Consider the following 24,411-nt stretch of genomic DNA (forward strand, 5'->3'; position numbering starts at 1 on the left):
TGCTTTTTCTTTCTTTATTTGCAATAGGTGGTGGCCAACTGATTCCGTCTGTTTATGTAGTTAGCATTTGTGTGCATCTTATGTGCATGCGTTTTTATCATGTTCTGATTGTTGTACCTGCAGTGATGCAAGCATCTTTTTTTAATATATTGCACTGCAGTTATTTATTCAACTTTGGGTTGAAATGTACAAATGTGGCCACCCAGTAACGGCCAAGATATATATATAGCCAGCAGGATTTGCAAAAAGTATGATGCAGATCCAATGTACTTGCTTGAATCGACATGAGGCGAAACTTTCACGCAATGGTGAGTTAAACTCTAGAAAACTAATGGCAATGTGGACAGTTGTCCTTTTTTCATCCGATGCAACACATACTCATATGCAATGTTTGCTCATGCACCGCACAGGTCACATAATGTAATGTATACATAGCTCGGGGAACTGAGTCAAACGTACGCACACTAAGACTTCGAACTCACCACGAGTCTGAGTTCGTGTGCGCCTGGCTAAGTCGAATTTTGGTGAATACGAGTAAGAGCAAGCTCGGTTGAGTAAACTTTCGGTGAATATTGTCACGTGGTAGTCAGGGCAAACTCATCTGAGTATAATTTTGGTGAATATGAGTCGGAGCATGCTCGACTAAGTAGATTTTGGTGAATATGACTCAGTGCAAGGTCGTCTGAGTAGAATTTTGATAAATATAAGTCAGAGCAAGCTCATCTGAGTAGAATCTTGGTGAATATGAGTCAAAGCAAGCTCGGCTAAGTACATTTTTGGTGAATATGACTAAGTGCAAGCTCGCCTGAGTAGAAGTCTGACCATTATGAGTCAGAGCAAGCTCAGTTAAGTAGACTTTTTGTGAATATGAGTCAGAGCAAGCTCGGCCGTATATACCGAGTATAATTTTGGTGAATATCAGTCAAAACAAGCTCGGCTAAGTAGAATTTTGATGAACATGGGTTAGAAAATGCTCAGCAGAGTATAATTTTGGTGAATATGAGTCAGAGCCAATTCGAATAAGCAGAATTTTGATGAATATGACTCGGAGCCATCTGGGCTGAGGAATGATGGGATATGGTTATACGAGTTTATGCAGTAATACATGTAATTGCAGACTCATTAGCAACATTGCCCTCATCTTGATGGGCAAGGCCAACGCCTCGTAATGAACCTGCACACTTTATGAGCCGTAGACATGCAAGAACGACACACATTTAAAAAGATGACATCATTCTCCGGAAGGAATGCAACCGGCTGACTTGCCTGCATAATTTTTATCTGCTTTTGTTTAATGTGTTATCTACTGCTTATAAAAACAAGGTTTGTGCCTGCTCTTCACATTGTTGCATGTGTTTTACAGGAAGTAGAGATAGGGAAGCAAGGAAAGGCAAGGATGTTTATGGCGAAGTAGTTTCTTAGAATACTGCGATATGTCTCGACCAGCATAAACAGAAGAAACTAGATGCACTGAAGTAAGCGAAATATGCAATTACTCTTTAATGTGAAGGTTAATACAGGTGCAGTAAGGATACAAAGTCTGCAACAACGCATTGGAGGTTTATTGATTTTGTGCAGGAGAAAAATGATACATCAGAAAAATTTGAAAAACTATTCGGATAATGCTTCGAAAACAAATTGACAATGCTGTTTCTAACCAGTCAAAGCATTAAATATGCTACCGTAGAACATTCATTACGATATATAGTTTGCATGTTCGCTTTGCGAGATTGATAAGCAGACTTTAACTTTTTTAATTGATAAGTCTTAATTTTCACCGCAGACATATTTTAGTTTACCATCTCATGCATCAGTAATGCTACTATTGCGTTCATGGTACACTTCATTATTAATTGTAATGATTTGGTTACACGTACACTTTACGCGCAGGATGTACATGTAATGCGTAGGATTGATAACCGGTGTACCATTAGAGTTACAGAATGGATACCAAGAGAAGGGAAGCGCAGTCGAGGACGGCAGAAAACTAGGTGGGGTGATGAAGTTAGGAAATTTGCAGGCGCAAGTTGGAATCAGCTAGCTCAAGACAGGGGTAATTGGAGATCACAGGGAGAGGCGTTCGTCCTGCAGTGGACATAAATATAGGCTGATGACGATAACATTTTACGCTCTTCTACAGCGACTGTTTTAAGACCCCTACACAGCCATACCACGTCTACTATGCAATTGCGATATTGCCAACTCATTAACATCAGTATGGCGCTCTTTGGCCACACTTGGCTCTTGCGCCACCACATACATCAGTAATAGTAATCATCATCAAAAAAACAATGAGGGCAGCCATTCTTGAGCCATCCACGAGATCATTTAAATTTTCAGACACCTCACAACTATCGCGTGACAGCACCGGCGACTTAAAAAGTCATAATACCTTTTCAGGGACGAGCGTGCCTTACAAATCAGTTGTCTGAAGGCACCTGGCCTTCCGATAGACGCATCTGTATTGACGAGGACCACCACCGACCACCACGAAGACCGGTGAGAGAGCCAAAAAGGTATTTGCGTTAAGAGCAGATCCCTACACACCTAACTCAGGCAGTTTAAGTTATTGTCACTTTGAGCGCGTGTACCTCGCTGTTTTGCAGGCTGTGAGACGGAAATGCTCGGTGCCGCTTGGCTCTGAATGTACTCGGTAGCGGGTGCGTTCGATAGAATCACTTCGCTCTATTGTACAGTGTAGCCTGGAGAGCAGTGCTTCTAGCAATAACAAGAAATATTCCTTGCAGAGTCTGCACAAATTATACAAGTAAGTCTCTGCATATACCTGCCTCAATGACCTTCCTAATGAGTATAAAAAGCTGTCTCAAGTTGTCGATAGTGGAGTGGCCTGCCACGACGTGAAGCAGCGAGAGACAGACAGAGTTGCATAGCCTAAAACATAGAACGCATGTTGCTAAACTGCGCACTTTTCCCTGGCGCCGTTATGGGTGCCTTAAAGAACTTCTTGGGCAAGTTGGTGCTGATATTTCTTTGGTAAACTTGTCTGTGGCACGAAATGCAATTTGTGAAAAGGGGACAGAAGAGAAGAGACAGTGAAGCGCCAAACTACCAACTGTTTAATGGCAGCGTAGAACACACAGAACAAAAGTCAACTTCCGCGCGTGCGCAGAGAGCCAAGATATGGCATGGAACCACATGGTCATGATAACATTTTTTCAATAAATCACATTTCTGCAGAATACAATGCGATGGATGCGTCACTAACACAATCGGACCCTTCCTTTTTAATAAATAAAGCTTCCAACAACTCCCTTGAAATTTTGTCGCCACTTTTGCCCAGAATCTACACTTTCTTAAAGCGTGGCTCACAATGACAGGCCTTACATTGCGCAGGAAGATGCGCATTGTCACACTTACCAATACTATTAGCATGCTCCCTCAGTCTGTCATTAATGCAACGTCCCGTTTGTCCAATTTGGAACCTACCGCAATCTATGGGCATTTCATTGACCACCCCTTCAATACAGCTCCACAGGGTTCGTGGGCTGCTTCTGGCAGCCCCGCGGCCCATCGCGTGTGATACGAGGGCATAATTGAGCGAATTTGTTAGCAGCTGAAAAAACAACGAGAATGCCATATCTGGTAGCCACCTTCTTGAGGTTATGGCTCAAACGGTGAACATATAGGACTACCTCTGGCTAAACACGCTCCCTTTCCTTCGGGTGCGCCTTCACATTGGCAGTGGAAGCTTTCAACTTTTGCAGCAGGGACTCAATCACAGAATTTAAGACAGACTGCCGGAAGCCAGCCCTTAACAGTCTGTCAAGCTGATTGCGAAAACTCACCTGCATCATATGTACACTTGACTTGCGCAGAGCCGAATCCAGGCAAAGTAAGACGATTCCAGGCTTCACAGTCTTAGCGTGCGCTGAGTCGTACTGCAACAATTCTTTTTACCTCGAGGGATGTACGCACAGCAAACGTGATCATTCATAAGTGTTAGGTTAAGGTCTAAAAACTGCAACGTACAGTCCTTCGGAAGCTCATTAGTAAATGTAAGTCCTATTGCATTTACTCTAAAAACTTCTAAAATCTGCTCAACCATTTCGTGACATCGCAAAGGGCACCTATTGTCAATAACAACTAAAAAATCATCAACGTATCTAAAAACTTTAAGAACACTGGGATGAGAGGAAGCAAAAACACATTGTAGTCCGTGGTCAAAGTAAGATAAATAGGTGTCACATAAGATGGGTGCTACACGTGAACCAATGCAAATGCCCTTTTTGTGCAAGAAAATTCCATGCTCAAAAGAAACAAAGGTGGGGTTGAGGTATGCATCCAAGAGGGAAAGAAAATTAGATGCCGACATCTCCATTTGTGACACAAAACCAGCTTCGCCACTTTCATCTGTGCACTGCATAACCGTTTTTAGAAGCTCATGAGGTGGAACCGATTAAAAAAAGTCATTCACGTCAATGGAGAACACAGAGCCTATTGCTTGGCTTCCACGGAAATATTCAAAAACTTCATCCGAGCTTCTAGTCAAGAAAGGGTAATTAAAACCGAGAAGCTTCAGAGCTTTTAGCAAAAAACTGCTAACTTGATATTGCCACGTATCGCGTTCACTAATAATTCTTCTAAACGGGACGTCAACCTTATGGGTCTTGGCACTGAAGAAAGCTGTAAGAGAATCCTGTTTGCTGTTTCTAATCTACTTAGCTAATTTTTCACAGCCAATTTCTTCACAGAAAGAAATCATGGTTTTCTTAACTTTTGATAAGCTGGCTCCAACAGGTTTTAAATTCTTTTTGATTGCCTCTAGTGCTTTTCATTAAAGGCATGCCTAATAGCCACAAAACCGCCTTCCTTATCCATCATTAGACAGAGATCATTGTCTCTGAAAAAAGACACCACCCGTTGCAACACTCGCGCCTGACGACCAGTTGGTGCTGATATTTCCAAGGTACACTTGTCTGTGGCGCGAAATGCACTTTGTGAAAAGCGGACAGAAGAGAGGAGACAGTGAACCACCAAACTACCAACTGTTTAATGAGAGCGTCAGAACACAGAGAAAGAAAGTTAACTTCCTTGCATGCGCAGAGAGCCAAGGTCATGGATGTGTCACTAACACAATCAGACCCTTTCTTTTTAATAAAGACTTTTTTTACTTTAATAAGGACTTTTTAAAGACTTTTATAAAGACTTTAGTAAATACTTTTTAATCGAATGTTAAGGGCTGGCTTCCCTCAGTCTGTCTTAAATTCTGTGATTTAGTCCCTGCTGCGAAATTTGGAAGCCTCCACTGCCAATGTGAAGGCGCACCCGAATGAAAGGGAGCGTGTTAAGCCAGAGGTAGTCCCATATGTTCACCGTTTGAGCCATAACCTCAAGAAGGTGGCTACCAGATATGGCATTCCCGTTGTTTTTTCAGCTCCCAATAAAATGGCTCAATTATGTCCTCGTATCACACGCGATGGGCCGCGGGGCTGCCAGAAGCAGCCCACGAACCCTGTAGGAGCTGTATTGAAGGGGTGGTCAATGAAATGCCCATAGACTGCGGTAGGTCCTACATTGGACAAACGGGACGTTGCATTAATGACAGACTGAGGGAGCATGCTAATAGTATTGGTAAGTGTGACAATGCGCATCTTCCTGCACACTGTAAGGCCTGTCATTGTGAGCCACGCTTTAAGCAAGTGTCAAATCTGGGCAAAAGTGGCGACAAAACTTCGAGGGAGTTGTTCGAAGCTTTCTTTATTAAAAGGAAAGGGTCTGATTGTGTTAGTGACACATCCATCACATTGTATTCTGCAGAAATGTGCTTTCCTGACAAACTGTTATCATGACCATGTGGTTCCATGCCATACCTTGGCTCTCTGCGCACGCGCAGAAATCAACTTTCTTTCTGCGTGTTCTGACGCTGTCATTAAACGATTGGTAGTTTGGCGCTTCACTGTCTTCTCTCTTCTGTCCCCTTTTCGCAAAATACACTTCGCGCCACAGACAAGTTTACCTAGGGTGCCTTAATAATGCGAAAGGATTACATGCACCAAGAAACGTAAAATCTGGCGGCCGGTGTAAACATCATATGGTACCAGAACTCACGTGACGAAATAATGACGCCCCGTCTCAATATCAATGAAAAGCGACACGGCCCACAACGCAAAAAATGACTTTGCCGTCTTAGCCCAACCCCAAATGACTTTGCCGTCTGGCCCAACCGTCTTGGCCCAACCCCAAAATTTAGGCGGCCCACTGTAAAAATAACTTTGCCCAACAGGAAAATAGAGTTAAACAGGTTGAAAACCAACTTGGCTCACTCCCTAAATTGACTTGACCCACGCCTGAAATTTGTCCGGCCTACCCTCAAAATTGGCTTTGCAAAATTCGAGCCCATGACCAAGTGATCCCGTCATGTGCCATATTCTCGCGACGGAATCAGCAAGTGTTCATTAATCAGCATTCCTAAAGACGAAGTTTTGAAGAACAAGAGAAGTTAGTATTTATTTCCATATCACAATACATAGGTAAACAAACACTTGTCGTACCTGCAGCCAAAGGCAAGTTGAAGGTCCGATAAAGAAAATACAGGCAAAACCTATCATAGCAGACAGATAACGCGGATGTATAAATTTTGCGTTTTAAGTGATATCGAAACTTCCACCGTTTTCTTTCAAGGCCTCATGAAGCAGAGCGTGGGGCGCGCTGGATAACTTCACTACCCCACTACGAGAAGCACAGGTTTGAGAGTTAAATGTGCTCATCCTTGACCTCAAGCCAGCACGTTGAGGCAGCGTAGCAAAGCAGTAGTGATTACAGCACATCGATGTTCGAGCGCTAGGTGTCATTAAAAGCTACATCAAGCGAGCAGCGCACGAGATCATGCTGCAGCGCAATTCGCACGTACGTTACTCGCTTATATATATATATATATATATATATATATATATATATATATGCATTGCATTAGTTATTTCTAATTTGCTAAAGGCACAGATGGACGCTACTACAGCGCAGGCACAACTGCAGTCAACAAAGGCTGCAGGAGACCCGCCGTTTCGCGGGATGCTGAAAGACCGCTGCCGTCGCGGCGGTAGCGCTCGAATAGTTTCACACCCGCGATGTCTCCGTATCGCGGCTGCGAATTCATTTATAGCAAGCATTTTCTCGCGTTCGCCGCCTGAATCTAACAGCGTGCAAGCCTTACCTGAAGTTCAACTTCGTACGCGATTCGCTTCACTTGCGGTTGACAGCGCGCTAAAACTTCGCCGCTTATTTCTTGAACGGCGTACACGTATTCGGCGTTGCATAATTTCTTGCCTTTACGCAGCGTGCCACCCCTGAAAAAATCCTCGGCGCTCGATATTCGCTACAGGCCGTGGAACAACACAAACGAAAGTGGCATGTACATATTGTAAACGTGCTTTCAGAAGCAGAAGACCGAGCTTGGTACTGCCCAGTTCAGGACAGAGGGCACTCTTTACCACCATTTTCGCAGCGCCCCCTAGGCAAAGCAGCAGCCCCATTGTGTAGGACACTCTACCTTCACCCCACTTCCCCGACGTGTGCGCGGACTGCAAGTGCTTCGCGAGGCGTTCCCTGATGCCACGGACCACGAGGAAATGCTCATACACTTTGTATAATTTAACATCACTTGGCATTACTTCGTATAACTTAAAATCACTTCGTATAGCCAGGACCAGCTAGCAACTGATCAGCTCCGATGCGTGTCCAGCCTTGCGCCACTAGTGCAAGCTACACCGATTGTTTTTTTCTCCTTTGAGCTTTCTCTTTTTCGTAGGGCGGCGGGTGATTATATTTAAAACGCGTTTTAGGCTATAATTCTCCATGCTAGATGGAATGAAGAAAAAAAACGACTAAACGCTTCTAACTATGAATGCTTGTTGCAGCTACATAGTGCGCTGTCGTCTTCCATGATGTTATCCCCAAACTTCTATTATATAATTTATAGTTTCAATAGAGCACTAAGGTCAAGCGACGTCGCGTCTGCGCCCACGCTTTTGCTCATACTGTGGCCTACGGTGTGAGCAAACGTTCATTTTATTAGGAAAACTCGCCTACGGCAGCACTGTCAAGCCTAAAGTGTCAGCGAACAACAGTACACATGCGCTTATTTGTTTACGTCTGTCTATAAAAAGGCCGTTGCGGACGGCCAGGCCCACCACTTGCTTGTGGTGTCGTCTGCTCCTCGTCGTCTGCTTCGTTCTCCTCATAAAACGCGACACGTGCGCGGAGCCATATGTGGCGGACTGACACAATCAACGTGTTCTATCCTGCGAGTCGCTCAAGTGCGCTCACGCGCCCTGAAGCTTTGGCTGCACTGCAAGTTCACTTTGTACTGGAGTTTGTGTGCATTGCTCATACAGTAAGGCGAGGGTAAGGTATTACGTATGGTTCTAAGATGAGGGTATCCCTTCGTGCACGGAACAATAAAGAACGCTCAGACTTTCTGTGGAAATATCTACGGTGTTTAAATAAATATGCTATAAAATCTAGCAAAATTTTGAAGCAGGTTGCACATTCGTAAAGAATTGGTTCTACCCGCACTGTGTATATTAATATCTCATAGTCCTAGAAAAGCAAACGCGTATTGGCATTTACCAGTCTCAGGTAGCTCCGGCGTGCACGGCTGACCCAGCATACAGCTAAGGCGTCATGATGAATGGGGGTAAATGTGATCGCACATGTAGGGCGAACATCTTCATATCGAGTTGTAGCAGAGATATTGTCTGTTTTACTGTTTCCAGCGCCTATGGGAGAAACGGAATGTTGGTGCGGGGAGGAACGCTTCGAACGTATTAAAACAAAGCTGTTGCAGGAAGTCCGAAAGCAGTTCTCTTGCGTCGGTGGTGAACTCCGACGGCGGTGTGGTCGGCACGAAATACCAATCAAGCACAAGCCAGTGACGTAGGCTCTGTAGGAACCCTGAAATAGCCGTATGACCAGGGCATCGGTGACAATGCGCAGCTAGACGGCGGCCGTGATAGAGCCTGCACAATAAGCAGGAGCACACTTAAAATATACCAGACAATATTGTCAGTGCTACGAGCAGAACTACAAACAGAGGCGACGATCATCAATGGGAATGGGACGAAGAAGCCGATGCAGTTTTGCTAGGCTAGACTGTCTCCATATTGGCTGTACCCTGCTACCTGGTAAATGTAGTAAAACGTTTGTCATATATATTCATCTCCACCCGAAGCTTTTGTTGGTGTAGGTGCTGGGATTCGGAGTAACACGGAGCTCCGTCGCGCACTTGTCCTCGGCCGTCCTACCATGCCGATAGACGAGGCGACTGGTTCCACCACGCCACCAGGGCTTGCGATGCCGCAGTTATTGGTCGTCTCATCCCAGATAGGCGAATCTGGCACCTCATCCGGCACCGACAACATTCACGCCTACGAATGACTTCGTAAATGCGAGCACGTCGATTCGCACAATCGATGGGACCCGACAGTGATGCCGTCAAATCTATGCGTGTTTTTAACTCAAGGAGACAGCTCTCGTATGACATATAGCGCTCACAAACACAAAATGACCAGCTGGAACTTATTCAAACACAAGTTACGCGACCTCGTCAGCCTGCTCGCTGGTCGGCAGCGCGCCGCTACGAGAGAGCTCCCCTGTCCGGCTCAAACAACTACCAAATTATACATCACGGACATTGTGTATGTTAACAGGTCCGAGGCTGGCAAGGTAGACCATGTCCTGAAAGGAATCGCATATGATGCTTAACTTCCTTATCTCCCAAGTCTTATCAACTGTTAACGTTTCGGCGTGAAGAGCACTCGCATCGCCCAACAGTTCATGGAGCTTCCGAATCCCGCTACTACGTCCTAATGCCCGGCGCTCATTCATCTCTTCAGCCATCTACAGTTGATGGCCTTGTGCCGATTCTGCGCCGCGAAATTGTACGATTCTGCGTAACCATCTCTCCTTCCTCTTTTTTTGGCATTCTATTCTAACGATTCTCGACAGAACATTCGTGATTTAGGCGGTTGTGCGGGAAGAATTGGCAAATGTAGGCGTCTCACTGGTCTGTTCCGTAAGTCGCCCTTGGTTTAGCCCTACTGTTCGACCTCCTCGACCAGCCGATACTATTCAGTGACTTCGGGATCCGACGCAATGGTGATAATTCGGTAAATCAAACGATAACTCGATAAGCCCTGACGCTCCCAGATCGACCAAGCGCTCTAGCCAATCTCCATCGCCACTCGATGGTCGCTCCCGCTCGCCTTTGTCCCGCCTGTGTTCGTCACCACATCTTTCGGGATGCTCATCCCCACAAAACTGACTGATTCAGCTCCCGGAAGTGACGCTGTATTGGATCGCCGAATTGCAAATGATCTCCTCATCCTGCAGACTCGTCTGAACCTACGTACGTTACGGATAATGTTACGGAATAACATTACGGATGTCGTTAAAGTGAGGTGGTCGTGCGCCTTCTCGCGACAGTTAACTGAAAGTTGTTTTGTGGGACTCTCAAACAGCCGCGAAGGTTGCGTGCCTGTAGCAGCGGTAGCCGTTGGGGAGGTGAATATTGATATTGTTAGGAATTTGTGCCGAATGTGCAAATTTGTATGGCGCCGATTATTTACGGAATAAAAGCAGTGGTAGCTTCATTGCAACGTGCGCCGTTTGTACCCCTCTTCGCGACCGCATTGCGACAGAAGACGTTTATGGTGACATTATCCTGGCCTTCAAGATCATGTGTATCCTAGATACATCGAAGCTGTGGTCTAGAGTAATTACATTGAAACTAAACATCCGCTCTAACTCTATGCTCAGGCCTTCTGCGAAGCAAAATAATTTTTATTACATTTTATTGGCAGAACCTCATATTTAATGTAGATAATCTTCGTGGGTTGCTTTTAAGATATAATAGTCTAGTGGCCCTAACCTTTGCTTAACATAGCAGCAGCCAACTTGAAGCAACTTGTGAGACATCCTGGTGTAATTTTCTTATGGATACCTATAGATATACACGACTCACCGCTAAGCAATGCGACAGACCTGTCATTGAAAAGAGGAAGGAGGCAAGCACTGAGCACAAGTTGAAAAGTTCAAAATCATTGTTCACCAGGGCCGATTTGCCCGTTATCACCTCTAAAGAACAGTATTCTAACCAAACACTACACCAGTTCTTTAAAACAAAATCTGCAAAATTTTAGCCGGCCACAATTCCACATGAATATACCATGTCTTATCCAACGTGAAAAAATATTGTTCAGGACGTCTTCAATGAGCAAATAAATTGTTTAGCAACTATTTACCTGTTGCACTTGAACACCCTTGCATATGGACACACTTGTACGAAGCTATACGTTTATGTGAACCGAAATTGATAATCTTATTGTTGCCCGGGATTTTGCCGTGCGTGCATGCTTCGCAATTATTAGCGTTATATGAAAGTTGCAAGAGCTATTGTCATGGTGCCTTTCAGTAGACTCATCACGAAACATCCGTGAGCTTCACTTCGAAGTCAGTACGACTCGTGGGACCGAAGAGATTTAATCGAACTGATAACAAAACGTCAAAATTTGAAAACGCGTAAGCCACGGTCCTAGCGAAATTTCGGGTGAGCGCAAGAATTATTGCTTAGATATTTACATTATAAATTTATAATAACAACTTACGGTATAAGGTTGCTTCTGATATATGAATGGTTATCTACAACTGAAGTATATACAGTAAATAACACCGTAATAATTCTTCGAGGGCACTTATTACAAATGCATCAAGAGTGTAAAGCGTGACCGTCTGAAATTATTATCGGACAACCATAGCACATTACATTTTAACAGCGGAGCTGTTTAAGCCGAGCGTTAGTCCGTGACGTCCGAACAGAAATCGTGGGCTAATCCTAGCGGTTCCGCAGGAAGGGTCAAAGCGCAATGGCACATACCCCTGTGAACTAGCGAAGCTGAGTCTGACTAAGTCTAGCAAAGCATGGTTGGGACTACTTAAGCTTAGGCAATCATCGATAGTCAATCAATAGCTTATCAATAATCAGTCAACAATCAATAAAATCCAGAAAATTCTGGGGATGACTTGGTACGGCTTAGCCTAACCCAAAAGCTAGGACTAGCTAGCTGTTATTCACCTCCGCTGTCTGTTTAGCATTGCGCCTCCAGTCCAAGCTACGCAATTTTTTAGACTCACTAGTGCACCACATGATACGCAGATGACGTGCAATCACGAAACTGAAAATTCCGTCGTTTAAATAACTGGTCTTAAGCTTTTTTGCTAAACTCAAATTAATGAGCATCGATAACATTTATCACAGGAGATGCACGACTTATATATGAAGCGCCTTCGACGGCGTTTCATTGCAGAATTTCCATTATTTGGATATATATTGTTATCCAGCATGAACAGTTGAGATATCACTGCTGCAATAAAAGTATCGTCGTCCACTTCAACCGCGCTATCATAATGCCAAACAACTTGTGGCATTCCTATTGTCCAAGGTAAATGATACTTTTTATTGCGATTGCAATTATATGGCAACTCCAGGTGCATTTCCGCCGTCGCCGTGAAGTTCAATATAAAATCCAAGGGCAATAAAATCATCGCCACGCACCATACGCTGTGTGTGCGAGTGAAAGCCTGCGAGGGTCAGGCGGCGACCTCGGCTATATCTGGCGCCCGCAGGATAGAGATGCTGAAAGGAAAGGCGCCGTCTTCCATTCCAAGCAAGCGTCCGGAGGGAGGGGAGGGAGGGTGGCACGTTTTACTCCAGGTTGCCCGGGCGGTCGCTTGCGCCCGTCATGGCCGCTGTATCTTGAAAGCATCTGCGACGGGGACAGAGTCCGCCCTGCGCTATCTTTTCACGCCTTAGTTCGCGTTCATGCGAGAGACGCCACAAAGGTCAATTCGCTCGCTTGTGCTGCGCGCTGCCTCACTCCAGCGTTGTGACAGCGAGTTTCCGCCGTCATCGAGTGAGATGTGTGCATGTTTGGTTGTGCGCGCACATCACCCTGCTTTTTGATTTAGTTAGTAGGTCTATCTTTACAAGTTCACACGGCCGATGAAACTGACTTTCCCGGCGGGCTTCGTCTGCCAGTGGGGAAATGCCACGAGCTCTTGCGAAGAACCACGGATGCCGCGCTGATAACTAGTTGAAAGAAAAGTTGGAAAAGGAGTACGACGTTAGCTGCTCTCGAAACGCGCGGATCAATCAGATTCATCTCATTTTCTATTTATCACCTTGTGGGTAGCAGTATTATAAAATTCGAAGTACTGCACCGTAATACATAGATTCTAACCAGGAAAGCAAAAATCGCCGACTGAGCCGCTTTCAGGAAAAGTGATGACGCCGGCAAAATTCAAGACCTAGCTGCTTGGCTACGTACGTAGTTGTCAAAAAAGCCGAAAGACACATCAAGGAAATGCCATTGACAACGGACACACCAGCAGTCAACCCACAACTCCTCCGCCTATAGGAAACCCGAAGAGGACTTCACAAATGGTGGAAGAAGATGAAACAACCTGACACCCAAGCAACGTATCGCCTGCACTACTCAATTATGAGATGTGCACGCTCAGAAGCTTAGCAGGCAAAATTGCAACCATATGTTTGACCTACTTCAAGGCGCGATAACCTCGATAAGGTCTTGGCACAATATCAAGTAGCTTCTATCAATGGCGGAAACCAAGACACTACAGTGGCATCACCTTGCAAAGTCACTCCACAATTACCAAGGTACAGATGAGCAAGTATTGGAAGGAAGCAAGAATAAGGTAACGGTAGGAAAAACCCCGAGCAAGAGCAATTAAAAGCCATACAAATGCACACATAATCAAGAACAGGAAAGACCCTTTTCCCACGCAGAGTTCGGGGCGGCACTGACAAACCTAACTAGACACAGCTCGCCAAGAACGCACAAAGAACTAACAAAATCCTCCGTAAACAATCTACTATAATACGTGGGTGAGTTCTGGGACAGGGATCAAATTCCAGCTGATTAGAAAAATGCCGAAATCGTAATGATAACAAAGTCCAACAAAGCACCACGAGTAGAGAATCTCCGCCGAATTTACCTGACGTCGTGTGCTGGAAATGTGATGGAACACGTGGTGCACGAACGCCTCGCTTCTCTTATCGAAGACAATGATCTGATGCCCCACACAATATCTGTCTTTAGGCAACTCAGTTCTACGCAAGTTGTGCTATTAGAACTCAAGGAAGACCTATTAAACCTCACAATTACATTCTGGCAACTCTGACAATCTGGCGCATGAGGCAGACCACCGCAAACTCCAGGCTCCTGGCGGTGGTGAGCGATTGTTTCGATACGTACAAAACTTCTTGTCAGACAAAACGGCCACCATTGGTATAGGAAATCTAAGAACCAAAAAGCTCGAGGTGCCAACCAAAGGAACGCCTAAAGGGCCTGTAATATCGTCTTAGGTCTTCAACATAACAATGATGCAATTGCCTAGAGAACTAAGCAAAATAGAAGGACTCAGTCACGCATATTATGCAGACGATATAACAATATGAACCAAAGTACCATCTTCGGGCCAGCAACAGAGCGCACTACAGGAGGCAGAAACACGTATCGCACGTTACTTAAACAAATGCGGAGTACAATGAGCACCCCAAAAATTAGAACTGCTAGAGCTGAAATTGTGAACTGGGGGTAGACCACCAGCCTACAAGCATCGCGACTCGAGCGAATCACTTCACCGAATCGAAATACCACTAGTAGAGTCCTTCCGAATCCTCCGCCTTGCCATACACTAAGACGGGTGGGGCGCAGCGACATTCCCTATAGTTCAAACATCGCTGAACCAACGCGGCTCATTAAGAGAGTTGCAAAATAAAGGCACGGCCTCAAACTACAGAACAGGCTGCGTATCCTACACGTTTATCACGAGCCGCATCGCATATTTGGCCCCGTATCTAGCCCTGTAGAAAGCAGAACTTGAAAAGCTAGACATTACAAAGGCTATACAAAGACTGCATTGAGAATTCCCTAAAATGCATCTACGGCACGATTACTTAAACTAGGGCTCCACAACACGTTGGAGGAACTCGCAGAAGCGCACAGAACAATCCAGACTTTCAGTCTGCTTGTTCTTTAGTCTGCTTTCAGACTGAAATTGATTCCCACCGGTAGAAGCGTGCCACTTCAACTCGGTAATAATGCGGAAACTACTACAAGATCGGACGACATATCGAGACTCCCAACGATCATACGAGACTCAATCTCAGTGGCACCAGTACCCAGCAATATGCATCCAAATTATCATAAGGAAAGAACACAGGCAAGAGCACTCCACAAGAGATTCTCTACATACGTACCCTACACTGTAAAAAAAAATTTCCGTAATTTTACAGCAAGAACCTACGTAAAATTTACATAAACCATTCTGTTTTTTGAAAAACGGTGGGATTCTACGATTATAACGAAAAGACACTGTCTACTTTCACTGCCAGTTACATAATACCACCATAGATAACGCTGTTTGAACATTATTCGCGTGCGTGTAACGTGCGAGTATAGTAAACACACAAAAAGAAGCAGGATAGGTTTGAGCGGTGGCGCTGCTTACTACCCCTTCATCGTGCCTACACGCCGGGTTGCATTTCTCCGGCACAAACAATCGTAGGAGTGGCTCCTAATGACAGACGGTGGAGGTGGTATTCCTGTCGCATTTGTGATTTCACTTTAAATAGGAAGGAATCGTCGCTGGATTGTTACACAAGCAAGTGATTCAAGTGTACTTTTTTCGTCGTTGGTGCACATCGCGCGTGCGAAATGCTCCGCGATGGCGGGTGATGGGCTCAATTGTGGTGTGTGATCACGCTCTTTAACGAGATTCCTTGGCCATGAGGATTGACAAAGCGACATTTCGAGTCTGTGGTGAAGGGGTGTTGCATTTGTTGTGTAGAATGCATACTCACTACAACTGAGACGCGTAGGCAATATTAGCGGTGTTGACGCCTTTAGCAGCTCTTTTGTCGTCTGCATGTGGCCGCTGGTTTACTGACGTTAGCATTCCAGTTAGTACTGTGTTGTGCTGTGTGCTCGGCGTTGCATCACAGTGAACATTTAGCCATTATTATAAGCTTCGGACGCAGTGCCCTGTCAGGGCGTGCATAATCGCAGTGTTCACACCCGGGATTGGAAGATTGCTCATGTGAAGACCTCATAGAGCATGTTCGATGTGCATGTCCCTTCATTACAATGAAATGACGGTGGAGAGTGCTTACTGCCGTAACCTTGTGCCATCTACAGTGTTAGGTAACACGGGTGTCACGGTGCCCTTTCGTTTGGGGTAGAGCCCAAGCAATCGTGCACGATCGCAATTGAAAGTTGTCCGCATGATACCCCTTAAGGCTCGTTGCAAAGGAAACGGATTTTATTGTGATAGCAATTATATGGACACTTCAACCGGATTTCTGCCGTCAGCGTCGCCGTCGTCGTCGCCGTCGCCGTGAGGTTCCCTATAGATAAAATCTTCGCCGCGCGCCGTATGCCAGAGCGGAAGCGTGCGGGGCCGCGCGCTATCACGGAGAGCGAACGCACTCAATCTCCCACGCGCAAGCAAGGAAGCGGGAAGCCAGCGCCGGAGGGAGCGGGGGGGGGGGGGGGGGGGGGGGCGCACTTCTACCCTGCCAACAACCGCGCTCGTCGCTCGCTCGCACCGTCGCCTATCTCCACACGGCTCTGACCTTTATGCGCCGTGCATTCGCCGCTCAGTTTCCGTTGAAGCGATAGACCGCACGTACCTTCACCCGTTGCTGCGGCGTGTGCGCTTGCTGCCAGCGTTTTGACAGTCGTTGTCTGCAGTCATTCAGCGTGATCTATTCATGTTTGTTTGTGCGCGCTCACACCACGCTTGTTCAATCAGTTAGTAATAGTCGGGCCACATTTTCCAACGCACGCTACACATGCAATGCTGCCCGGTTCGGCATTGCAGCGCTACAGGTGTGTCCCTTCGCACGCGCTGCCCACGGGAAGCGCTTCTCATCAACACCACCGTTTCACACGCGCCTTCTCGTGGTCATCGAGTCTCTCTTCATGTCGGTCTACTTACGCCGCAGCACACCTGCTTACTTAACCAGCTCATGTTTACTACAATTCATATTGCCACCAAAGCCACTCACCTTACTTCGTATGACATTGCTGTGTTGCTATCGCATTCATTGCTTCGCCCTTAGGGCGAAACTGTACATTTTTTTTCTACCTGGCAATTTGTATTCGCTTTTTTTACAGCTACCAGGCTGACGATTAACGTTCTGATGCAGTAAGTGAGCATATCACGTATTCTGGGAAGGAGGATTGCCGCTTAAGTTCTGCCCATATGCGGCCGTAATTGTAAAACAAATCTATGCGAAAAGTAATTTTTAACGTAACTTTGACATAAAGTAGCGGTGGCCAAGCGTGCATTATGGACATTCCAAAGTTATATATATTCCTAACAAGTATAAAAACTAACCAAAATATATGTCAACACTGATGTTGAAGGGAGGTTCACACTTACTGTCTCGAGCTGCATAAACTAATTTTCATCTTACACGCATCACTGCAATAACTATTCTAGAATGTGTACGTGTGTTGTAGGTTATGCAAGGCAAAATATTTTGTCAGCTCATTTTTCGAGTAGAAGGTACTTCACAAAGGTTTTTTGCAAATGAGTTAAACTAGGCCATTAGCATTCTATAAAATACTGTGACCTATCTCGCAACAATAACAGTAACCCAGTGGCGAGCTTATATGCAATAGTGTTATTGTATATAAAAATGTTTGTGCTTTGTTTCGATGACCGGTCAGAAAGTAACTGATATCATTATTTCATTTGCAGCTGTTGCACCAGTGAAGGATGTCTGTGTGCCGCCTTGCATTCAGTTTCTCAGCCATGAGGGCCTGCTTGCAACACCAGTGGCAAAGCAGTTTTGCGTTGTGCTATTTGTTCTGGTAAGCTGTGCCATTCTATCGTATATCAGTCTTGCATATGCAGTCCAAATGGACATTGACTGCAAATGGTGGAATGACTATGCCTATACAAGTATAATAATTGTTGCAGATGCATCCAAAAGATAAATGATGTTTTGTTTTTCCCGTGGCAACTAATTGGTTCAGCATGAGGATGTCGACTTGAAAGTGGCATTGTTCCATACTTGTCTAGGCTGCACATGAGTGGTGTTCAAACAACACTAATAGCACCAGAATTCGGGATTTGAGGCAACATATAAAACATGCACCAATAAAATAATTCTTTGTCTAGTTTGCCTCTATGAGTATACAAAAACACCTGCATGCTGACCTCTAACACTGTCATGCACATGCTCCATGGTAACTAAGTATATCCACAGTTAAGCTCACTGTTAGCCACTGTTCAGCTTACTATAATAGGTGAAGATGCCCCAACAGATTTGCGTTTGACATTGGAAGGTATCATAACAAGGTAAAATGTAGCGTGAGCACGCAGCTGTGTCACGTGGTCAGGTGACCAAAATATACGAATGTTTTGAAGGGAATGAACAGCACTACTACCAGAATGAAGTGAAGTCAATGGGCACAGCAACATATTCCCTTTATCCTGTCTGTGGCACTTCCTTCCTAAACATGTACCAACCAGCCCAGTTCAGAACGCTCTCGCTCTTCATCTGAATACCTCAATTTGTTTCGAAGATTAAGTTATTACACACGAGCATATGGGGGGGGCTATTCTGCGAGTTTTGTATGTTTTGAACATGTGCCATGAGGATTCTTCTTTGCTCAAAACTTGATATACAACTGCACAAAGCAGCATCGATAGCTATGTTCCTTCCCCATCTTTTGTCAAGGGTCTGTGCTTATTTCCTAAGATAGTCCATGAGTCATCGTCCTGTTTGTCCTACCTAATTGCTGCTGCAGGGCAGTAGGATGTTATAAACAGCGCCAACTGCACTTCCTATGATCTCCAGCACATACTTCTTGATGCAAACTTCACGTCCTGGCCTGGTCCGGTTGACATTTTCGTACCTGCCCAGTTTCTTTGGCCCTAACAATAAAAAAGGTAGTTCCAACTCTCCCCAGCAATTTGCTTGAATTGACAGCTTCCTTTGGTGTACATATTGCATAGCAGTGGTAGGCCTTGGCTTTCTTGAAGTACTCCGACTGGAGACTTCACCTATGTTCAGCTCCGTTAAATGCTTCTTGGCAACGCATGGCGAAAGGCAATGCGAACACACTATTAAAAGCAACGTACTTGGGTCTGGAAGCTCCCCTCCACTTAGTGGTGGTGCTAACAGTGCTCCCTTGTGTTCCGGTCGCAACAATTTGCTTCAGTGTTCAAGTGCGCTAATAGGAAAGGCCAAGACACATTTGAGCGTGGGGCATAGATCCAGCACAATTCTCACCACAGAAAACCTTCAAGCCAGATATTGGAGCTTGCCTTCCAGTAGATTTACTTCCATGAGCACACCTGGCACTGTGGAGGAGACATTAAAAAGTGGCTGAACGCCTTGAGTAGCCTTGCTTTGCAACTTCTCACAGACAAGAACACTGTCAGGTAACCGTAAAACACTAGCTATGGTGGGCACCAGTGTTGTAAAGTTATTTTGCTTAATTGTCAGCTTTCTCGTCTATATCTGGAGAAGTAAGGCTACTAAATGGGTAGAGTGATTTTCTTTCTCTTCTCTGAAGTGCTAGATGAGTTCACGTATGCGGAAAAACTACCACTAGACAGTGATCTTCCATTGGATTGCATAGTTTTCTTTGGTTAGTGTTCTGTGTGCTGGAGGTATGCCCAATGTTTTAAGGAGGGTATTCTGCCTTCCGCGTTAGCACACTCTTTGGCTGTGAAGCTCATCACAGGAACACCAAAATGCGTCCTCAAGAAATCGAGGTATCACCAAGTGGAGGAGAGCTTCTGAACCCATGTCTAACATTTCCTTGCATTGGGGTGGCCACTGTTATATCTCATTCACAAGGACAGTCATAGTCTCAAATAGACTGTTGGAAAAGCTCGAACTTTCCTTTTATTTTTATGTCGAGCAATCGGGGTACAGTGTGCGAAAAGGTGACTCGGACCGAGCCTTGACGCAAAGTGTAGCAAAAGGCAGAACAGCAGTTCATCAACTGTGCGGTTGTTGTTTACATTATCCCGCTATCCTGCAGCTGCAACTACCCAAAACACACAAGCCTACTATATATATGTCTGTCTGTAAACAAAATTCTTTGCCTGCGCTCGTGTTGTCTAGCCTTCTCCCGTGTTTTCGTGCTGTCCCCAAGTAATCGCATAGGTATACTGTTGCATAAATGGCAATTATGAGATTCATGCTTGGGAATATAATCAGAAACTGTGTCATATGTCTGACATAATTCATTACACGTGTTGGTGTTAAAAAAAGTAAGTGGCTCTGCAGTCTCGGTAGCGCGTCAAATCTGCTTGTTATAGCAATTCTTAAGTTGCTTCCAAAACTTGAGATAGGTCAATTCAAGCTATGTCTGTGAAAACAGTGCATCATGTCACAAGGAAATGTTGGAACACTCATGGGAAATAGCTCGGTATTGCGAGAGGTTGTAGATACTTGCTTTCGACTTGTTTTCTATAGCATTCTATAAATATGCTTTTTTAACTTCCGCATCTGTCGTGTTATCTCATTACAAAACTGTAAACAAATATGAGTATTATGCCTTGAGTTTCAGTAAAGATTACATGAATATGATTAATCCTTTCAGGCGCTATGTACACAGTTGTATACACCAAGATAGTGCATCAACAGCAATAGCATTGATTAATGTAAGCATATTATTGCGATAGCAATTATATGGACACTTGAACCGGATTTCTGCCGTCGTCGTCGTCGTCGTCGTCGCCGTCGTCGTCGCCGTCGCCGTCGCCGTGAGGTTCCCTATAGATAAAATCTTCGCCGCGCGCCGTATGCCCGAGAGGAAGCGTGCGGAGACGCGCGCTATCACGGAGAGCGAACGCACTCAATCTCCCACGCGCAAGCAAGGAAGCAGGAAGCCAGCGCCGGAGGGAGCAAGGGGGGGGGGGGGGGGGGGGCGCACTTCTCTGCCAACAACCGCGCTCGTCGCTCGCTCGCACCGTCTCTTATCTCCACACGGCTCTGACCTTTAAGTGCATTCGCCGCTCAGTTTCCGTTGAAGCGATAGACCGCACGTACCTTCGCCCGCTGCGGCGTATGCTTGCTGCCAGCGTTTTGACAGTCGTTGTCTGCTGTCATTCAGTGTGATCTCTTCGTGTTTGTGCGCGCTCACACCACGCTTGTTCATTCAGTTCGTAATAGTCGGGCCACATTTTCCAACGCACGCTACACACGCAATGCTGCCCGGATCGGCAGTGCAGCGCTACAGGTGTGTCCCTTCGCACGCGCTGCCCACGGGAAGCGCTTCCCATCAACACCACCGTTTCACACGCGCCTTCTCGTGGTCATCGAGTCTCTCTTCATGTCGGTCTACTTACGCCGCAGCACACCTGCTTACTTAATCAGATCATGTTTACTACAATTCGTATTGCTACCAAAGCCGCTCACCTTACTTCGTATGACATTGCTGTGTTGCTATCGCATTCATTGCTTCGCCCTTAGGGCGAAACTGTGACATTTTTTTAAAATGTGTCCCGTACATCTTGAAACTCTTCTGATTGAAATAAAGCTGCAAGTTTGAATTACATAGGCAAATTGTTTTAGCAGAGCAAGTATGAAGCTAGATGGTTGAGTACTTTGCTTGGTGTATGTCATTGTATGTATGTCACTTCTTTCATTGTTTTTCGCAGTGTGTTGCACCAGTCATAATGTTCGAGTGTCTGGATAGGTGCTATTCAAGCCTGGTAGACATGAAATAGTTGATGTTTGCAAATCTGATGTACTTGCACTGAGTTTTTGCACGCAGTGTACATTATATAAACTTGACAAACTCACTAAAGAACTGAAAACTCTTTATCTATTTAGCCTTAACCCTTTCACATGCCCATTAGTTGTGTTGGTTGAAAACTTAGTTTCACCGCATTTCTTACATCTTCAGATACATGAAATGCTTACAGATGCACAAGTTTTCAATCAACACAACTAATGGGCATGTGAAAGGGTTAAGGCGAGACGCGCTCCTTGAAACAATTTATCGAAACATCGCAACATACCACCTGAGGGTCTCCCACCTTAACCTCTTACACCTACTGTTTTGCAAATCACAATGTTGAATGAATTCAATATTTTTCTGACCAGTATTTTGTGTAATGTAAAGCAAATAAACACGCCTATTCTTACATGAGGATAAATTCGAAATCATTTATTTATTGCACTCACTTGGCGGCAGTTCTGAACTGTTCTTTATCAGTATAGAACTTGCGATTTACCTTTGTATTGCTGAGTACAGGTAGAGATATTGTTAGTTGTTTGCCAGAAAGGATCCCGAATTTTCCACCTTCTGATTGTAGCTTCAACTCCCAGGAAGAACATGCATTGAGGAGCCATTTGACCTACCACTACACTGATACTGTATTGGGTAGCTTCTATTACAGGTTCGAATCAGGGGCGTCAATCTAAATCATGCTCTCTACGCGGACGACATCACCATCTGGTGCGGCGGCGGGTCGGACGTAGCGGTGGAGCGGGCTCTGCAAGCGGCCCTAGACGTCACGAAAGAATTCCTCGAGGGCCCGGGACTGGTCCTCTCGCCGACCAAGTCGGAGCTCTTGCTGTATCGGCCCGACAGAAAGAGCCGCAAGTTCGACACGCCGCTGGATCAAGTACCGATGCATCTCAGAACGAATACGGGTCAGCACATCCCGAGGGTTGATTATCTCAGGGTGCTCGGACTGGTCATCAACGCTAAGGGCAGCAACGTGTAAACGATCGCACGCCTGAGGGCGAAGACGGAGAACGTGCTCAGACTCGTTTCACGAGTGACGAGCCGCAGGGGTGGCATCAGCGAAGCCAACCTCCTAAGGATCTACCACGCCTTCCTCATGAGCCATATCAACTACGTGCCTCCCTACTAAATCGGTCGCGCGCTGAGGAGAACAAGATTGACGCACTCATCAGCAAGAGCATTAAACGAGTGCTCGGTATCCCTGTGACGACCAGCATGGATAAGCTGATGCAGCTCGGAGTCCAAAACACCCTGAGCGAAATCGTAGAAGCACAGAAAACGGCACAGATCGTTCGCCTGTCTGCCAGCAAGTCCGGCCGCCGAATGCTCCAGATGGCGGGCCTCACCGCCATGGCCGCGGAGTCGTGCTCCGTCCCCCTCCACCAGGAAGAAAAGGACGCCTTTCGAGTCTCCACGTTCCCGAAGAACGTTCACCCACAACACAACGAGGCCAGGCGCGCAGCCAGGGCCCGAGCACTCATCAAGACTGCCCTGCAGAACCCAGAGCTCGCGTCCTTTGTCGACGCGGCGCAGTATCCCAGATCAAACTCGTACGCGGCCACGGTGGTTAATCCCCAGGGCAAAATCCTGAATGCTGCGTCCATCCAACACTCGACGGCGTCCGTCGCAGAGCAAGTGGCAGTGGCGCTGGGTCTGTGTGATCCTGGGCACACCCAGATCTTCACGGACTCCAGGTCGGCAGCGATGGCCTTTCTCGCCTGCTCGGTCTCCGCCGAGGCTGCGGCGGTGCTTAGGACCCGCAAACCAGGCACGGTCCTTCACGTCATCACCTGGTTCCCGGCTCACATGGGCCGGAACGTCTCTCCCGGCTCGATCAACCGCAATGAGCTGGCCCACGACCAGGCGCGAGGTCTCGTCAACCGCGCCGGTCTGAGGGACCCGGTTTCGCGGGGCATCGACTGGGCCACGGACCCGCTGCTTACTTTACATGACATCACGGCTCACTACCATCTGGGACGCAGGCATTTCCCGGCTCCTCACCCGAAGCTCGGCAGACCCCAGGCCTCACTGTTGAGAATGCTGCAGACGGGCTCATTTCCGTCTCGATCCAGGCTGAGTCAATACGCTCTGGGTGTGGATCCCCGCTGCCCCGACTGCGGCGATGAAAGGTCCACCTTTAACCACATGCTGTGGCAATGTTCAGCATTGCACCACTCGCCTTTCAACAGGCAAGAAGACTGGGAAGAAGCCGTCAAGAGCGACGATCTTCAAGTCCAGCTTCGGGCTGTCCAAAGCGCACGCGAAAGGGCTGAAGATCACGGTCTTCCGCCCCCGGTGCAAGTGTGGCCAGCGACTACGACAAAGTAGTCCCTTAGGACAAAATAAAGTTTCTTGTCTGTCTGTCTTTTGTGTAGTAGTACATGCTATATTCGTGTATAATGTGTTCGGACCTTTAGTCATCAGGCTGTTTGACAACAGGTGCTTACAAATGAATAACTAACAAGATTTTCAAGGTCATTAGTGATATAATTGTTGCACACTGCTGCGTTTTTCTGCAAATTAAATGATGATCCATCCAGCAAGTGCTGCTCTCCTGCCTTAATGTACAAACCTTCAAATACTGTTAACC

General features: G+C 46.1%; 1 protein-coding gene across 1 annotated transcript in view; it reads left to right on the forward strand.

Moving 5' to 3' along the window:
* The window catches only part of LOC125939817 (uncharacterized), a 48,024-nt gene extending 25,224 nt beyond the window's left edge, over window positions 1–22,800 (forward strand). Inside the window, exon 4 of the mRNA XM_049655268.1 lies at window positions 22,471–22,800. Coding sequence (XP_049511225.1) covers window positions 22,471–22,800 — 330 coding nt within the window. The remainder of the gene's footprint in view (window positions 1–22,470) is intronic.
* The last annotated feature ends 1,611 nt before the right edge of the window (window positions 22,801–24,411 follow it).

This window comes from Dermacentor silvarum, chromosome 9, assembly GCF_013339745.2.
Source record: "Dermacentor silvarum isolate Dsil-2018 chromosome 9, BIME_Dsil_1.4, whole genome shotgun sequence".
NCBI lineage: Eukaryota > Metazoa > Arthropoda > Arachnida > Ixodida > Ixodidae > Dermacentor > Dermacentor silvarum.